General features: G+C 45.2%; 1 protein-coding gene across 4 annotated transcripts in view; it reads right to left on the bottom strand.

Moving 5' to 3' along the window:
- The window catches only part of LOC121005382 (gastrula zinc finger protein XlCGF26.1-like), an 82396-nt gene that overhangs the window by 3571 nt on the left and 58821 nt on the right, over window positions 1-20004 (bottom strand). The window contains exons 1-8 of one of the 4 annotated variants that reach the window (XM_040438100.1): window positions 6196-6264; window positions 2330-2465; window positions 2020-2211; window positions 1809-1932; window positions 1588-1685; window positions 994-1069; window positions 784-881; window positions 581-701 (exon numbers count right to left, since the gene is read on the bottom strand). In XM_040438100.1, coding sequence (XP_040294034.1) covers window positions 581-701; window positions 784-881; window positions 994-1069; window positions 1588-1685; window positions 1809-1932; window positions 2020-2211; window positions 2330-2401 — 781 coding nt within the window. In that variant the 5' untranslated portion in view covers window positions 2402-2465; window positions 6196-6264. Of the gene's footprint in view, window positions 1-580; window positions 702-783; window positions 882-993; window positions 1070-1587; window positions 1686-1808; window positions 1933-2019; window positions 2212-2329; window positions 2673-6195; window positions 6265-20004 lie in introns of those variants that run through there. The other 3 variants (XM_040438101.1, XM_040438103.1, XM_040438099.1) reach the window with 3 other exon arrangements.

Raw genomic sequence — 20004 nt, 5'->3', positions numbered from 1 at the left:
GGGGCCTCACTACACTCTGGCACTGACATATACTCCGCATTGGTGAGTTTTCCTGCCATGCTGTTTAGCCATGATGGCATATCGTAGGCAGGATTACATCATTACCATATATTGTAGAGCAGTGTAATGTGTAGTGAGGCTACCGTCCACTCACCCTCCTAGGCAGTTCTGCAAGTGGTGGCAATCAATCCTGCTCACATTTTAGGACAGGTTGCTGGCTACCATTTTAAATCATTTGTGGAGAACCCCTTTAACTTTAGGTTGCAAACACTTTACTGCACCACTGTTAATAACAAGAGAGTGAGGCCTACTTCAAGGAGACATCTTTTACAGCTTTCAGAATCACAATGTACTGAAAACTTATATGACAGGTAAGTTTCCTCTCTCTTCAGCCATGGACCCAATACTATGCCAGCCAAACAGAGCCCTGACCCTTTGATACTGGGCAGAGGCAGCAGATGTAATGATTCAAGGCCACAAGATCCTTGCTCCATCAATGGCCAGGTACTCTGCCATTGTTTCTACTGAGACTAAGGTGGGAATACAACATGGAAAGTATGTGACTTTCTTAATTGCTCACCTGGGCACATATCTAAAGGAATTTCCTCCTCCTTAAACTGTCTATCGCCCATCAAATACATCTCCTCTTCTTCTTCTTCTTCCTCTATAACAACAACTTTAATATTAAGCAGATCTTTATCCTAAACAAAGAAGGAAACGTTTAAAATAAATCTGGTTCAATGAACCCAGTTTGCTACATGAGAACACCTCAGCTCCATCTACCTGAGGTTTTTGAGGGGCATGGTGATCTACTTCTTCACAGTTCCAGGGATACAAAGTATTGGGACATTTCTCTGCTGGGTCTCTCTTACTGGATCCATCTATAGGAAACACATAGTGACTAACCACATTGTGTATATGTGATTTTCAGATGATGGGGGTATCAAGGTGACCAATAAAATTCATAATAAAGAGAAGTCTGCCCCTCCTTACCTGGCTGATCAGCTCTAATGTAATTCTCTTCTTCATCATCTATAATTTCAACTTTAATGTCAAAAAGATTGGCAACCTAAACAAATTAAACAGATCTTAGGTTAAGGGTACTTTCCCACTTGCGGCAGAGTGATCCGACAAACAGAAAGCATTTGCATGCAAACAGAAAGCATTTATAGAAGGATCAGTCTGTCCGTATGTCATCTGGAGAAATGGATCCGTTATATATTTTGTTCACATTTTTACGGTCTGCATATTTTGAATGCCGGCACTAATACATTCCTATGGAAAAAAAAAAAGGATCCGCATTCAGGCAAGTGTTCAGTTTTTTTTGGCCAGAGATAAAACCGTAGCATGCTGCAGTATTATCTCCGTCCTGATCAGTCAAAAAGACTGAATTGAAGACATCCTGATGCATCCTGAATGGATTTGTCTCCATTCAGAATGCATGGGGATAAAAATGATCAGTTATTTTCCGGTACAGAGCCCCTCGGACGGAACTCTACGCCAGAAAAGAAAGACGCTAGTGTGAAAGTACCCTAAACTTGTTGAGTTGACTGGTTTTATGTTTGTTGAGATTTTAGGGTCACCTACCTGATGATCCATTGGGACATTGTGATGTTCCCTTGGACAATTCAAAGAATGCAGCGGGCTGGGACATCTCTCTTGTGGATTTCTCTTACTGGATCCATCTGTCGGAAATACACACAAGGACTAAATACATTCTGAGTATATGATCAGCAGATGATTAGTGGGTATGTAAGTGACCATCCAAACTGCTCTCTCCATTACAGTCAATAAACATCTCCTCTTACCTGATGATGTGAGGGAATGGTAGTTTTCCATTATGAAATCTTTGTACAGATTCATGTGTCCTTCTAAATACTCCCACTCCTCCATGGAGAAATAGACAGAGACATCCTGACACCTTATAGGAACCTGACACACACAATGATACAGTCATCACCCAGATACATCATTCCTTGTGTTACTGTATAATATCCCAGCATTCCCAGCAGCGCTCACCTCTTCAGTCAGCAGCTCAATGATCTTGTTGGTGAGGTCTAGGATCTTCTGCTCATTGGTTCTCTCGGGTGTCAGTGAGTGAGGTGGTGAATCCATGGTGGAGCTCCAGGTCTTGCTCCATCCTCCTGACACACAGTGATGGCTGCTGGGGACCACACATTTATCAGACACTTTCTTCACTACTGTATAATCCTGTGTATGGAGAGAGATCCTAATAAAATAACATTCCAAGAATCCCTCACCTCTACAGCTATGTCCCCGTGATAGTTAAAGATTCATGTCATGTAATATAATTCCCAGAATTCCTCACCTCTCCGGTCAGCAGGTAGATGATCTCCAGGGTGAAGTTTAATATTTTCTCAGTCATGTGCCTCTTATCCATTCTTAGTCATGTGATCGATCGGTAATAGATCAGTATTTAACGTCATGTGAGCTGATTAGCCAATCTAAGAATAAACAAGATTCGCTCTAAGGGGATGTATGGCAGCTGCGTGGCTTTCATAATGGATTCTGGCTTCAATTAATTTGAGGGGAAGGCAGCGCTGAAGATTATGATGCAGTGACTTAAAGCTGCAGCGAGAAGGAATAGGACCATTCTCAGCAGGGCAAAAGCTTTAAATTGGATGTGAAGTGATTTATATTGATGACCTGTACTATAACAGACAGGACACCACAGTCTGCTCCTCCTGTATTATAATAACAGACAGGACACCAGAGTCTGCTCCTCCTGTATTATAATAACAGACAGGACACCACAGTCTGCTCCTCCTGTATTATAATAACAGACAGGACACCAGAGTCTGCTCCTCCTGTATTATAATAACAGACAGGACACCAGAGTCTGCTCCTCCTGTATTATAATAACAGACAGGACACCGCAGTCTGCTCCTCCTGTATTATAATAACAGACAGGACACCAGAGTCTGCTCCTCCTGTATTATAATAACAGACAGGACACCACAGTCTGCTCCTCCTGTATTATAATAACAGACAGGACACCGCAGTCTGCTCCTCCTGTATTATAATAACAGACAGGACACCAGAGTCTGCTCCTCCTGTATTATAATAACAGACAGGACACCAGAGTCTGCTCCTCCTGTATTATAATAACAGACAGGACACCAGAGTCTGCTCCTCCTGTACTATAATAACAGACAGGACACCACAGTCTGCTCCTCCTGTATTATAATAACAGACAGGACACCAGAGTCTGCTCCTCCTGTATTATAATAACAGACAGGACACCAGAGTCTGCTCCTCCTGTATTATAATAACAGACAGGACACCGCAGTCTGCTCCTCCTGTATTATAATAACAGACAGGACACCAGAGTCTGCTCCTCCTGTATTATAATAACAGACAGGACACCACAGTCTGCTCCTCCTGTATTATAATAACAGACAGGACACCGCAGTCTGCTCCTCCTGTATTATAATAACAGACAGGACACCAGAGTCTGCTCCTCCTGTATTATAATAACAGACAGGACACCAGAGTCTGCTCCTCCTGTATTATAATAACAGACAGGACACCAGAGTCTGCTCCTCCTGTATTATAATAACAGACAGGACACCAGAGTCTTCTCCTCCTGTATTCTAATAACAGACAGGACACCACAGTCTGCTCCTCCTGTATTATAATAACAGACAGGACACCAGAGTCTTCTCCTCCTGTATTATAATAACAGACAGGACACCAGAGTCTGCTCCTCCTGTTGTATAATAACAGACAGGACACCACAGTCTGCTCCTCCTGTATTATAATAACAGACAGGACACCAGAGTCTGCTCCTCCTGTATTATAATAACAGAGAGGACACCACAGTCTGCTCCTCCTGTATTATAATAACAGACAGGACACCAGAGTCTGCTCCTCCTGTACTATAATAACAGACAGGACACCAGAGTCTGCTCCTCCTGTATTATAATAACAGACAGGACACCAGAGTCTGCTCCTCCTGTATTATAATAACAGACAGGACACCAGAGTCTGCTCCTCCTGTATTATAATAACAGACAGGACACCACAGTCTGCTCCTCCTGTATTATAATAACAGACAGGACACCACAGTCTGCTCCTCCTGTATTATAATAACAGACAGGACACCACAGTCTGCTCCTCCTGTATTATAATAACAGACAGGACACCAGAGTCTGCTCCTCCTGTATTATAATAACAGACAGGACATCAGAGTCTGCTCCTCCTGTATTATAATAACAGACAGGACACCAGAGTCTGCTCCTCCTGTATTATAATAACCGACAGGACAACGCAGTCTGCTCCTCCTGTATTATAATAACAGACAGGACATCAGAGTCTGCTCCTCCTGTATTATAATAACAGACAGGACACCACAGTCTGCTCCTCCTGTAGTATAATAACAGACAGGACACCACAGTCTGCTCCTCCTGTAGTATAATAACAGACAGGACACCACAGTCTGCTCCTCCTGTATTATAATAACAGACAGGACACCAGAGTCTGCTCCTCCTGTATTATAATAACAGACAGGACACCAGAGTCTGCTCCTCCTGTATTATAATACCAGACAGGACACCAGAGTCTGCTCCTCCTGTATTATAATAACAGACAGGACACCAGAGTCTGCTCCTCCTGTATTATAATAACAGACAGGACACCAGAGTCTGCTCCTCCTGTATTATAATAACAGACAGGACACCACAGTCTGCTCCTCCTGTATTATAATAACAGACAGGACATCAGAGTCTGCTCCTCCTGTATTATAATAACAGACAGGACACCACAGTCTGCTCCTCCTGTAGTATAATAACAGACAGGACACCACAGTCTGCTCCTCCTGTAGTATAATAACAGACAGGACACCACAGTCTGCTCCTCCTGTATTATAATAACAGACAGGACACCACAGTCTGCTCCTCCTGTATTATAATAACAGACAGGACACCAGAGTCTGCTCCTCCTGTAGTATAATAACAGACAGGACACCACAGTCTGCTCCTCCTGTAGTATAATAACAGACAGGACACCAGAGTCTGCTCCTCCTGTATTATAATAACAGACAGGACACCACAGTCTGCTCCTCCTGTAGTATAATAACAGACAGGACACCACAGTCTGCTCCTCCTGTAATATAATAACAGACAGGACACCAGAGTCTGCTCCTCCTGTATTATAATAACAGACAGGACACCAGAGTCTGCTCCTCCTGTATTATAATAACAGACAGGACACCAGAGTCTGCTCCTCCTGTAATATAATAACAGACAGGACACCACAGTCTGCTCCTCCTGTATTATAATAACAGACAGGACACCAGAGTCTGCTCCTCCTGTATTATAATAACAGACAGGACACCAGAGTCTGCTCCTCCTGTAATATAATAACAGACAGGACACCACAGTCTGCTTCTCCTGTATTATAATAACAGACAGGACACCAGAGTCTGCTCCTCCTGTATTATAATAACAGACAGGACACCAGAGTCTGCTCCTCCTGTATTATAATAACAGACAGGACACCAGAGTCTGCTCCTCCTGTATTATAATAACAGACAGGACACCAGAGTCTGCTCCTCCTGTATTATAATAACAGACAGGACACCACAGTCTGCTCCTCCTGTATTATACTAACAGACAGGACACCACAGTCTGCTCCTCCTGTACTATAATAACAGACAGGACACCACAGTCTGCTCCTCCTGTATTATAGTAACAGACAGGACACCACAGTCTGCTCCTCCTGTATTATAATAACAGACAGGACACCAGAGTCTGCTCCTCCTGTATTATAATAACAGACAGGACACCAGAGTCTGCTCCTCCTGTATAATAACAGACAGGACACCGCAGTCTGCTCCTCCTGTAATATAATAACAGACAGGACACCACAGTCTGCTCCTCCTGTAGTATAATAACAGACAGGACACCACAGTCTGCTCCTCCTGTAGTATAATAACAGACAGGACACCACAGTCTGCTCCTCCTGTATTATAATAACAGACAGGACACCAGAGTCTGCTCCTCCTGTATTATAATAACAGACAGGACACCAGAGTCTGCTCCTCCTGTATTATAATAACAGACAGGACACCAGAGTCTGCTCCTCCTGTATTATAATAACAGACAGGACACCAGAGTCTGCTCCTCCTTCACATACATTACATTAGCAGCTCCATCTCCTCTCTTCACCCCTCACCTGGAAGATGACAGGTGAACCTGCGCTCTCTACATTTCACTCATGAGATACCAGTGGGTAAAGGACCTTTGATGATGTCATCACCATGTGATCAGTCATATGTGTGGGAGGAGCCAGGCTCCAGTCTGTGAATCAGGAGGTTTTTTTCAGATATGAAAGTGTAGTGGTCATGATAGGAAACACATCAGTGCTGCCTCCTCCACACCTAAGACATCAGTGCTGCCTCCTCAACACCAAAGACATCAGTGCTGCCTGCTCTACACCAAGCACATCAGTGCTGCCTGCTCCACACCAAAGACATCAGTGCTGCCTGCTCTACACCAAGCACATCAGTGCTGTCTGCCCTACACCAAAATCAAACAGATCAGTGCTGCCTGCTCCACACCAAAGACATCAGTTCTGCCTGCTTTACACCAAACACATCAGTGCTGCCTGCTCCACACCAAACACATCAGTGCTGCCTGCTTTACACCAAACACATCAGTGCTGTGTGCTTCACACAATAAACATCAGTGCTGTCTGCTCTACACCAAGCACATCAGAGCTGCCTGCTCTACACCAAGCACATCAGTGCTGCCTGCTCTACACCAAGCACATCAGTGCTGAATGCTTTACACCAAGCACATCAGTGCTGCCAGCTCTACACCAAGCACATCAGTGGTGCTGCAGCACGCCAGACCTGCAGGGTATTGCGATAGTGAGGTCACGGTTATGGGCAATCGAGGGTTACTCACTTTTTGGAGGACCCTGAGCAGGCATGCGGCAGTGAAGGAGAGGTAGACACAAGTTCCTCTGGGGCACACTCTATATTTAGGGACAAGGCCTGATGGTGGATGAGGTGCCCTGGATGTTGCGGGTGTTTTGAGTGCCTGGGGCAAGGTCCCTTTAAGGATCGTGACGCCAGTGCCTGTAACGGTGGCACACCAATTTATAGGAGCAATAAGTGAGGTACACAGGTGGTATAGTGAACCAAACGTTGCTTTACTTTGAACAGTCCAACTTTGTACAGAGATGATGATTATGCAGTCCCTTATATCACAGATGTCAACAGCAGGTTTACTTTCAATAATGGCAGGTATTAATCATGCAAGATACTTGGAGGGTAATACAATTAATGCTTCACAGCCCCGGCTGCACTATCTCCACAGCTATTCTGGCTGGATGTATCCCAAGGCCCGGATGCCTAAATGCTGGCTTTAATCCTTGGTAAATCTTCCTCCCGTATTGACCCTTGCTTTTATGTTATAGTACTTCTGCCCATCAGCTTACTTATCTGAGCTGGTTGTATTGTTCCTGTTGTGAGGGAAGCTGCAGGTTTCTCCCAGGAGGTAAATCCTTCTTCTCTTGGGGTGACTCTACTGAGCTAAGCTTAGCCTCAGGAGCTTCAGGCTGACTAGGTTACTGTTCTAGCCACCTGGAATGAACTAACTGTCCCCTGTCTGGGCCTACCTATATATACTTAGGGCTCTCTAGCTCCCTCTAATGTCTAGGAGGCTAAACTACACCCTAACAGGCCTGACACCCAGATACCACAGGGAAATGCATATTAAACATCACATTAATGCAAAAGACATGTTAACCCTTGTGTACCGCCCACCTTTACCTAGTGGGACACTACATACCCCCATGCTACAACGTTGCCCGTCCTCGGCGCAACATGGAGGGGCCCTGCCCAGCTGGATGCTGCAGCCTGAAAGACAAAATAGAGAACAGGCATACACAGTAATCACCACTTTAGCAATTGAAATACAATAAACAGTTTCACTGAAAGTGCGGTGAAAAGGGGCGTCGTTCTCTTCTCTCAGGATAATGTAAGGGAACAGGGGCGTTGACCTGGTGCAGCGTATCAATAATACCAGGATAGTCCATAATAATAGTCCATAGAAACAAAATAACAATTCTTAGAGGCTCAAGGAACACAATGAGTCCGTACCCAAGGCTTGTAGAGGGTTAAACAGGGGTTTCCCGTGAGGGGCTACCTGGGCCCATAATGTAGTCTCCAAATCTCACAGGTGGGTGCCCCTTAGTAGACCCCGTGGGTCTTCTTACTGGCGGAGATTCCTCCTGACTTGGTTCAGGAGGATTGGAGGAGTCCACAGGCTCTGGAGCTCCTTCAGGTACACTCTGAGGCAAAGAAATAACAGGAACTGAAGTGGGTTCATCCTGGGATGGAGAAACAACTGGAACAGGAGCAGGTACTAACAGGTTTAACCAGGGAGTGAGAAACCAATGAAGTGGATCTTTATCATGTATCAGGTTCTCAACAGCCTGCATAGGATCAGCAGGTTGGGCTGGCAACTCAGGCTCAGGAGATTCTGGTTCAATGTCCTCTGCTGCAGGTTCTCCTTCTATACAGGGTTTCAACTGATTTCTATGTACAACTTGAGAGCCTTTACCTTCTCTGGAGATTTGGTAGATGTGAGCCTCAGCGTTAGGAATGGCAGAAATAACATAGGGAATCCTTTCCCACTTACTGTCCAATTTACTGATTCTATGGTTGTTCTTCAACCACACCAGGTCTCCCAGAGCTAAGGGTTCCGCATGAGCAGGCAGGTCATAGTCTCTTTGTTGTCATTCCTGGGCATTTTCCATGCGTTCCTGGACGATCTTTTTGGCATTGAGGAGACGTCTCTGGTGCTCCACTACCCAATCAGTTTTTAGTAGTGGGTTAATGACATCGGGCACTTGTATATCTAGGGAGTGATCAGCAGGCAACCTCCCTTGACGGCCGAACATCAGATAGAAAGGTGTGTAACCAGTGGAGCAGTGAATTGTGTTGTTATAGGTGTACATGAGTTGTGGCAGCAGAGTAGGCCAATTACCCCTTGTCTCTGGGGGTACTGCTCTCAGCATCTCGATGAGAGTTTGATTCATCTTTTCACAGAGTCCGTTACCTTGTGGATGATAGGCGGTGGTCCGGACTTTCTGGCAGTTATGCAGCAGGCACATCTCTTGGAACAGCTGTGACTCAAACGCAGACCCCTGGTCGGTGAGAATTCTCTCTGGGCAGCCGTAGGGCAGAAGGAAATGCTTCCAGAACGCCTCTGCTGTAGTCTTAGCTGTCAGGTCTTTCACAGGCACTGCTACGACAAACTTAGTGAAGTGATCAATAATGGTCATGGCATAAGTATACCCTGAGCGACTCGGCTCCAACTTCACATGATCAATAGCAACAAGTTCTAAAGGAGTTTTACTTACGATAGGATGGAGAGGCGCCCTCTGGTCATGACGTTCAGTTCGCCCCACAGCACAGGCAGTGCATTCTCGGCACCATTTCTCAATATCGTCTCTCATCCCAATCCAATAGAATCTTCTGCGAATAGTGGCCTCAGTCTTCTGCACGCCGAAGTGTCCGGACTGGTTGTGATACATTTCTAGCACCAGACTGGCATCTCGACGTGGTAGGAGGATTTGATATATCCTATCACAGGACACTGGGTCCAGGCTCCTTCTAAGCAACAGGCCTTTTTGAAGGAAAAGTAGGTGGCGATGTCTCCAGTCTCATCAGTTCTGGGTCTGCACTCTTCCTGCGGACTCTCTCAGGAGTTCTCCCACTGGTAAGGAAGTCGAGCAGTTCACCGAGGATTCTACTTTCGGACTGGAGCTTAATCCACCTTTCTTGGTCGCCTCTGGACTCAGGGATATCTGGTGAGGAAGGATCAGCAGCAGGATGGTTCTCAGTGCGGATATTATCCTGCTGGGCAAATTTATTGTAGAACGCTGGCATTTCCACTTCTTCCCAGGCATCTTTTGGTTCATATGGGGCTTCTGTAGTGGGTAGCCGGGACAGGGCATCAGCATTGTCATTGGAGCGGCCTGCCCGGTATTTCACAGTGAAGTCATAGTTAGCAAGGCGGGAGGCCCATCTTTGCTCCAGTGCCCCCAATTTAACTGTATTCAGATGCGCCAGAGGGTTATTGTCCGTGAAGGCAACAAATGGTGTGGCAGCGAGATAGTCTTTAAACTTTTCGGTCACAGCCCACACTAAGGCAAGAAACTCCAGCTTGAAGGAACTGTAGTTCTGGTCATTCTTCTCAGCTCCCTTCAGAGATCTTCTGGCGTAGGCAATTACTCTCTCTTTGTTATCTTGCACTTGAGCCAACACAGCCCCCAGGCCTCTCTTCCTGGCATCCGTGTAGAGGTGGAACGGCTGCTGATAATCTGGGTAACCCAGAACAGGGGGTTCGGTCAGCTTTTTTTTTAGGAGCTGAAAGGCATTCAACAGGAATAGGAGTTTTTGGGCTCTTCTTTGGATGCCCCCTCAAGAGTTCCTGGATTAGATCCGCAATTTGTGCGAAATGGGGAATGAAACGCCTGTAATACCCTGCAAAGCTGAGAAAGCTTCTCACCTCTTTTACGGTGGTAGGAGTAGGCCAATTGCGGACAGCAGCAAGTTTATCAGGATCAGGCTGTACTCCTTCGGCACTGACAACGTGCCCTAGGTATTTTACCGCTGGTTTCAGCAGGTGGCACTTAGATGGCTTGATTTTGAGGCCATATTTGGTAAGGACTTGGAACACTTCCGCCAGGTGTTCTAGGTGATCCTCATACGTCTTGGAATATATAATGACTTCATCTAGATATAACAATACGGTTTCAAAGTTCCTATGGCCTAAACAACGTTCCATCAGCCGTTGGAATGTCCCTGGAGCGTTACACAGTCCAAACAGCATGTAGTTAAATTCAAACATGCCCATAGGTGTAGTGAAAGCAGTCTTTTCTCGATCCTCTGGGGCCATAGGTACCTGCCAGTACCCACTAGTTAAGTCCAAGGTGGAGAAATAAGCTGATGACCCCAGGGCAGTCAAGGACTCCTCAATGCGTGGTAGTGGTTAAGCATCTTTGTGGGTGATTTGATTGATCTTTCTGTAATCCACACAGAACCTTATACTGCCATCTTTCTTTCGCACGAGGACTAGGGGCGCAGCCCAGGGACTGTGACTGTCCCGAATTATGTTAGAGTCTTTCATCTCTTGTATCATCTCTTTCACAGACTGATAGGTAGTAGGTGGTATGGGTCTGTGCCTCTCTTTGATAGGAGGATGAGAGCCAGTGGGTATGGTGTGTTTGATTACACTGACCTCTCCGTAGTCCGTGGAGTGCTTGCTGAAAGCCTTGGGATGTTCTCTCACTAAATTCAGAACTCCCTCTATTTGCTCTTTTGGGGTGGATTCGTTCCCCACTTGAAGCTCTTCCCACCAGGATGTTGTTGAGGTGTTGGCTGTGGTGCTGCTGCTCTGTGTGGTCTGGAACGCCTCCGTGGCAGGCAGACGGAAAGACACCTGGAAAAGCTGAGCAACGGGGCAGTGCTTAAAAAGAGTAACGGGGTGATCACCAAAGTTAATTAAACGGACAGGCACTTTACCTCGGGACACGGTCACCAGACTCTTGGCTGTCCATACGAAGGGATGATTCTCAATCTGGATGGGTTCCACTAGGGCTTGATAGTCCTGACTAGGGTTGTCCCGATACCACTTTTTTAGGACCGAGTACAAGTACCGATACTTTTTTTCAAGTAGTCACCGATACCGAATACCGATACTTTTTTTAAATGTCATGTGACCGTTTTAGGGGATCTGTGGATGACGCACTGTCATGTGGGGGATCTGTGGATGGCACTGTTATGGGGGACCTGTGGATGGCACTGTTATGGGGGATCTGTGGATGGCACTGTTATGGGGGATCTGTGGATGGCACTGTTATGGGGGATCTGTGGATGGCGCTGTTATGGGGGATCTGTGGATGGCACTGTTATGGGGGATCTGTGGATGGCACTGTTATGGGGGATCTGTGGATGGCACTGTTATGGGGATTTGTGGATGGCACTGTTATGGGGATCTGTGGATGGTACTGCTATAGGGTGGGATATCTGTGGATGGCATTGTTATGGGGTGGGGGGATCTGAGGATGGCATTGTTATTTGGTGGGGGATCTGTGGATGGTGCTGTTATAGGGGATCTGTGGATGGAACTGTTATGGGGAGGATCTGTGGATGACACTGCTATATGTCATCCACAGATCCCCCTCATAACAGTGTCCCCCAATACACCGGGCCCCGCCGCTCACCGAAGTATTTATAAACGTGAATCCTTATCCTGTTATTAAGTTGAACTAACGCTGCCCTCTCCCATGTTCCCCTGTATCCCCCTGTATCCCCACAGCACTTACTTAAGCTTCCATAGCAGGCAGAGCGGACGGCACCAGTAACGTCACTCACTGACGTCGCGCGTCTGCTCCGCCTGCTTCATTCATAAAGTGGGCGGAGCAGGCGCTCTACGTCAGTGAGTGACGTTACTGCTGCCGTCTGCTCTGCCTGCTATTGAAGCTTACAGGGGGATACAGGGGAACATGGGAACATGGGAGAGGGCAGCGTTAGTTCAACTTAATAACAGGATAAGGATTCACGTTTATAAATACTTTGGTGAGCGGCGGGGCCCGGTGTAAGAGTACAGTGACTGCACCGGGCCCCGCCCATAGTTACGGACTCCAGCCCCTCCTCTCTCCCGATGCTGCATCTTTGCCGGGCCGCAAAAATATTCATTGCGGGAAAAAAAAAAAGTATTCTATTTATGTATCGGGGCGGGGTATCGGCGGCTGAGTACTGCCGAGAAAACTCGGAATCGGTCCCGATACCGATACTAGTCCTGACCCTAGATCCCTAACACCGCACGGCAGCAAAGGAAGATCTGGGAATTTGGAGGCAGGATTACTGGCCGGTTGTCCCGGATCCAAACAGTACAAATTTCCCCTTTTTTGTTGGCGAACATTTGTTGAGCACACAACACGCTGATAGTCTTTTGAATGACCCTTCTGGAAGCAGGCGAGGCTGAGGATATAGTTTGGTTCAATGCCTCAAGCACTTCAGAGTAACAGTTTTTAAGGACATTAGTCCCTAGGATCACAGGGTGTCCTCCTTTATCTCCTGCTTGTACCACAATTACACCTTGCTGTGGTAATGTGGCCTCTCCCACCTGAAGAGTAGGTTCCCAGTATCCATGGACTTTCACTGGCTTCCCGTTGCTGGCAATGATATCTAGCCAGGACTCTAGTGGCAGGGTGAGGAGACTTGGATCCCAGAACTTGTCAAAGGCAGGTCTTTGGATGGTGGTGACCTGTGATCCCGTATCCAGAAGGGCTTCAAAGGGTATCCCGTTGATACATATTTTAATTTTTGGACGGGATCCCACGTATTTAGGCATCCAGCTTGCATCCTTTGGACCTACTGTTCTACCTCCCGAGGGGCGGTCCTCTGCCTCAGGGGTTGCCCGTTTAACTGCCAGCACATTGATTCAGTATGTCCATATTTTTTGCAATAGTGGCAAACAGGCTGCTTTCGATTTCTAGACCGATAATTTGGCCGTCCATAAGGTTCTTTTGGGTAGACATCCCTATATGCAGGTGGGAGCCTTGGAGGAAAAGGACCTTCATCTTCCAACAGTATTGGTCTTTCCCACTCCTCTATTTTCTTGCATACTTTCTCTAAGCTCAGAGTGAGATGGTTCACTTGCTCCATTAGTGCTGCCACTACATCTGTTACTGGAGCTTGAGTGGCTTGACTGACTCCAGCCGGCCCCACGTTGACAGTTTTTGGTTGACAAACCTGAGGTTCAGGCAAGGCTGCTGGCCCTGCGGCCAGGTTTTGGCCTAGAATGCTGATAGCCAGCTCTTTAAAGTCCAAGAATGCACAATTGGGATGTTGGGCTGACAGCATCCTCAGCTGGCCCTTTAAATGTTCAGTACTTATACCTGCAATGAACTGTTCTCTAAGAGTCCTGTCCTGATCCTCAGCTTCCTTGGGGTCCACCTGGACCACAGCCCTCAGGGTCTCTTGCAAGGACAGAGCAAAATCGCGAAGTGACTCCCCAGGTTGCTGCTTCCTGCTAAAGAATCGCATTTTAACTTCGGACACCGTTCTGGCCTCAAATGTGGTGCTGAGGCAATCAAAAATCTGCTCCAGGGTACTCTTTTCAGAACGGGGCCAGGACATGACTTCCCTGCGGGCGGCCCCCTCTAACTGAGCTAGGAGGATCTCCATTTGTTGTTCAGCAGATATAGGATAGAGCCAGAATAAGGCCAGTATCTGGTCCCTAAAGTCCTTTAATTTGTGGGCCTCTCCTGAATATCGTGGAAACCAGGGGGCCCCAAAATAATACGGCATGGTTAATGGCATCAGGCTTGATGCTGCCGCGGCGGCAGGTGCCCTATTGTAAGTTGCGGGCACTTCAAAAGGCATTTCTGGGGCCGCCTGCCCTGCTCCTTCAGGTGCGGACATAGTGTTGCCAGATGGGTATGGCCCTTTAACCACCTCAGCCCCCTTAGCTTAAACACCCTTAACCACCTCAGCCCCCAGTGCTTAAACACCCTGAAAGACCAGGCCACTTTTTACACTTCTGACCTACACTACTTTCACCATTTATTGCTCGGTCATGCAACTTACCACCCAAATGAATTTTACCTCCTTTTCTTCTCACTAATAGAGCTTTCATTTGGTGGTATTTCATTGCTGCTGACATTTTTACTTTTTTTGTTATTAATCGAAATTTAACGATTTTTTTGCAAAAAAATGACATTTTTCACTTTCAGTTGTAAAATTTTGCAAAAAAAAACGACATCCATATAGAAATTTTGCTCTAAGTTTATAGTTCTACATGTCTTTGATAAAAAAAAAATGTTTGGGTAAAAAAAAAAATGGTTTGGGTAAAAGTTATAGCGTTTACAAACTATGGTACAAAAATGTGAATTTCCGCTTTTTGAAGCAGCTCTGACTTTCTGAGCACCTGTCATGTTTCCTGAGGTTCTACAATGCCCAGACAGTACAAACACCCCACAAATGACCCCATTTCTGAAAGTACACACCCTAAGGTATTCGCTGATGGGCATAGTGAGTTCATAGAACTTTTTATTTTTTGTCACAAGTTAGCGGAAAATGATGATTTTTTTTTTTTTTTTTTTTTTCTTACAAAGTCTCATATTCCACTAACTTGTGACAAAAAATAAAAAGTTCTATGAACTCACTATGCCCATCAGCGAATACCTTGGGGTCTCTTCTTTCCAAAATGGGGTCACTTGTGGGGTAGTTATACTGCCCTGGCATTCTAGGGGCCCAAATGTGTGGTAAAGAGTTTGAAATCAAATTCAGTAAAAAATGACGAGTGAAATCCGAAAGGTGCTCTTTGGAATATGGGCCCCTTTGCCCACCTAGGCTGCAAAAAAGTGTCACACATCTGGTATCCCCGTACTCAGGAGAAGTTGAGGAATGTGTTTTGGGGTGTCTTTTTACATATACCCATGCTGGGTGAGATAAATATCTTGGTCAAATGACAACTTTGTATAAAAAAATGGGAAAAGTTGTCTTTTGCCAAGATATTTCTCTCACCCAGCATGGGTATATATAAAATGACACCCCAAAACACATTCCCCACCTTCTCCTGAGTACGGAGATACCAGATGTGTGACACTTTTTTGCAGCCTAGGTGGGCAAAGGGGCCCATATTCCAAAGAGCACCTTTCGGATTTCACTCATCATTTTTTACAGAATTTGATTTCTAACTCCTTACCACACATTTGGGCCCCTAGAATGCCAGGGCAGTATAACTACCCCACAAGTGACCCCATTTTGGAAAGAAGACACCCCAAGCTATTCCGTGAGGGGCATGGCGAGTTCCTAGAATTTTTTATTTTTTGTCACAAGTTAGTGGAAAATGATGATTTTTTTTTTTTTTTTTTTTTTCATACAAAGTCTCATATTCCACTAACTTGTGACAAAAAATAAAAACTTCCATGAACTCACTATGCCCATCAGCGAATACCTTGGGGTCTCTTCTTTCCAAAATGGGGTCACTTGTGGGGTAGTTATACTGCCCTGGCATTCTAGGGGCCCAAATGTGTGGTAAGGAGTTTGAAATCAAATTCTGTAAAAAATGACGAGTGAAATCCGAAAGGTGCTCTTTGGAATATGGGCCCCTTTGCCCACCTAGGCTGCAAAAAAGTGTCACACATCTGGTATCCCCGTACTCAGGAGAAGTTGAGGAATGTGTTTTGGGGTGTCTTTTTACATATACCCATGCTGGGTGAGATAAATATCTTGGTCAAATGACAACTTTGTATAAAAAAATGGGAAAAGTTGTCTTTTGCCAAGATATTTCTCTCACCCAGCATGGGTATATGTAAAATGACACCCCAAAACACATTCCCCACCTTCTCCTGAGTACGGAGATACCAGATGTGTGACACTTTTTTGCAGCCTAGGTGGGCAAAGGGGCCCATATTCCAAAGAGCACCTTTCGGATTTCACTCGTCATTTTTAACAGAATTTGATTTCAAACTCCTTACCACACATTTGGGCCCCTAGAATGCCAGGGCAGTATAACTACCCCACAAGTGACCCCATTTTGGAAAGAAGACACCCCAAGCTATTCCGTGAGGGGCATGGCGAGTTCCTAGAATTTTTTATTTTTTGTCACAAGTTAGTGGAAAATGATGATTTTTTTTTTTTTTTTTTTTTTCATACAAAGTCTCATATTCCACTAACTTGTGACAAAAAATAAAAACTTCCATGAACTCACTATGCCCATCAGCGAATACCTTGGGGTCTCTTCTTTCCAAAATGGGGTCACTTGTGGGGTAGTTATACTGCCCTGGCATTCTAGGGGCCCAAATGTGTGGTAAGGAGTTTGAAATCAAATTCTGTAAAAAATGACGAGTGAAATCCGAAAGGTGCTCTTTGGAATATGGGCCCCTTTGCCCACCTAGGCTGCAAAAAAGTGTCACACATCTGGTATCCCCGTACTCAGGAGAAGTTGAGGAATGTGTTTTGGGGTGTCTTTTTACATATACCCATGCTGGGTGAGATAAATATCTTGGTCAAATGACAACTTTGTATAAAAAAATGGGAAAAGTTGTCTTTTGCCAAGATATTTCTCTCACCCAGCATGGGTATATGTAAAATGACACCCCAAAACACATTCCCCACCTTCTCCTGAGTACGGAGATACCAGATGTGTGACACTTTTTTGCAGCCTAGGTGGGCAAAGGGGCCCATATTCCAAAGAGCACCTTTCGGATTTCACTCATCATTTTTTACAGAATTTGATTTCTAACTCCTTACCACACATTTGGGCCCCTAGAATGCCAGGGCAGTATAACTACCCCACAAGTGACCCCATTTTGGAAAGAAGACACCCCAAGCTATTCCGTGAGGGGCATGGCGAGTTCCTAGAATTTTTTATTTTTTGTCACAAGTTAGTGGAAAATGATGATTTTTTTTTTTTTTTTTTTTTTCATACAAAGTCTCATATTCCACTAACTTGTGACAAAAAATAAAAACTTCCATGAACTCACTATGCCCATCAGCGAATACCTTGGGGTCTCTTCTTTCCAAAATGGGGTCACTTGTGGGGTAGTTATACTGCCCTGGCATTCTAGGGGCCCAAATGTGTGGTAAGGAGTTTGAAATCAAATTCTGTAAAAAATGACGAGTGAAATCCGAAAGGTGCTCTTTGGAATATGGGCCCCTTTGCCCACCTAGGCTGCAAAAAAGTGTCACACATCTGGTATCCCCGTACTCAGGAGAAGTTGAGGAATGTGTTTTGGGGTGTCTTTTTACATATACCCATGCTGGGTGAGATAAATATCTTGGTCAAATGACAACTTTTTATAAAAAAATGGGAAAAGTTGTCTTTTGCCAAGATATTTCTCTCACCCAGCATGGGTATATGTAAAATGACACCCCAAAACACATTCCCCACCTTCTCCTGAGTACGGAGATACCAGATGTGTGACACTTTTTTGCAGCCTAGGTGGGCAAAGGGGCCCATATTCCAAAGAGCACCTTTCGGATTTCACTCGTCATTTTTAACAGAATTTGATTTCAAACTCCTTACCACACATTTGGGCCCCTAGAATGCCAGGGCAGTATAACTACCCCACAAGTGACCCCATTTTGGAAAGAAGAGACCCCAAGGTATTCGCTGATGGGCATAGTGAGTTCATGGAAATTTTTTTTTTTGTCACAAGTTAGTGGAATAGGAGACTTTGTATGAAAAAAAAAAAAAAAAAAAAAATAATCATCATTTTCCACTAACTTGTGACAAAAAATAAAAAATTCTAGGAACTTGCCATGCCCCTCACGGAATACCTTGGGGTGTCTTCTTTCCAAAATGGGGTCACTTGTGGGGCAGTTATACTGCCCTGGCATTTTCCAGGGGCCCTAATGTCTGGTAAGTAGGTAAATGACCTGTGAAATCTGAAAGGTGCTCTTTGGAATGTGGGCCCCTTTGCCCAGCTAGGCTGCAAAAAAGTGTCACACATCTGGTATCTCCGTACTCAGAAGAAGGTAAGGAATGTGTTTTGGGGTGTCATTTTACATATACCCATGCTGGGTGAGAGAAATATCTTGGCAAAAGACAACTTTTCCCATTTTTTTTATACAAAGTTGGCATTTGACCAAGATATTTATCTCACCCAGCATGGGTATATGTAAAATGACACCCCAAAACATATTCCCCAACTTCTGCTGAATACGGAGATACCACATGTGTGACACTTTTTTGCAGCCTAGGTGGGCAAAGGGGCCCAAATTCCTTTTAGGAGGGCATTTTTAGACATTTGGATACCAGACTTCTTCTCACGCTTTGGGGCCCCTAAAATGCCAGGGCAGTATAAATACCCCACATGTGACCCCATTTTGGAAAGAAGACACCCCAAGGTATTCAATGAGGGGCATGGCGAGTTCATTGAAAAAAAAAAATTTTGGCACAAGTTAGCGGAAATTGATTTTTTGGATTTTGTTCTCACAAAGTCTCCCTTTCCGCTAACTTGGGACAAAAATTTCAATCTTTCATGGACTCAATATGCCCCTCAGCAAATACCTTGGGGTGTCTTCTTTCCAAAATGGTGTTATTTGTGGGGTGTTTGTACTGCCCTGGCATTTGAGGGTCTCCGCAATCATTACATGTATGCCCAGCATTAGGAGTTTCTGCTATTCTCCTTATATTGAGCATACGGGTAATGAGATTTTTTTTTTCCGTTCAGCCTCTGGGCTGAAAGAAAAAAATGAACGGCACAGATTTCTTCATTCGCATCGATCAATGTGGATGAAAAAATCTCTGCCAAAAAAAGAAAAAGGAGGGGAAAGGCGTCTGCCAGGACATAGGAGCTCCGCCCAACATCCATACCCACTTCAGCTCGTATGCCCTGGCAAACCAGATTTCTCCATTCACATCAATCGATGTGGATGAATAAATCATTGCCGGGATTTTTTTTTTTATATATACAAAGTGTTTGCCAAAGTATATGAACACCGCCACCTCCTCAGCTCATATGCCTCGGCAAACATATCTTTTACTGCAGAGGAGAAATCTCGTCTTGCAGCGCCGCATACACCGACTTGCGTGTAATCTGACAGCAGCACAATGCTTCTGTCCGAATGCACATCAGTGCTGCAGCTGGTCGATCGGTTGGTCCACCTGGAAGGTAAAAAAAACAAAACAAAAAAGAAAAAACCAGGCCGCAAAGCAATAACTTTATTAACTTTAGAACAGAACATATTAACTTTTTTAAACTTTTTTAACTTTTTTACTTACCGGTAATTTTTTTTTTGTTTAGTTTTTTTTACCTTTATAGAACAAACCTCTCCTTCCCCATGGGACAATGTGCAAAGCGCAAATCGCCCAAAGATGTGGCGAAGTACGTTATGCACTTTATCCCAGGTGAAAGGAGAGGTTTGCAGCAGCTGAGAGTAAAAGGGCCCTAATAGCCCTGTGTGCCTGTCCTGTGAGATGCAATCCCTATGCTAGGTGTACCTGTGTG

The sequence above is a fragment of the Bufo bufo genome, chromosome 6, assembly GCF_905171765.1.
Source record: "Bufo bufo chromosome 6, aBufBuf1.1, whole genome shotgun sequence".
Taxonomy (NCBI): Eukaryota; Metazoa; Chordata; class Amphibia; order Anura; family Bufonidae; genus Bufo; species Bufo bufo.
Note: the sequence above shows the minus strand (reverse complement) of the source record. Positions and strands in the feature narration are given on the sequence as shown.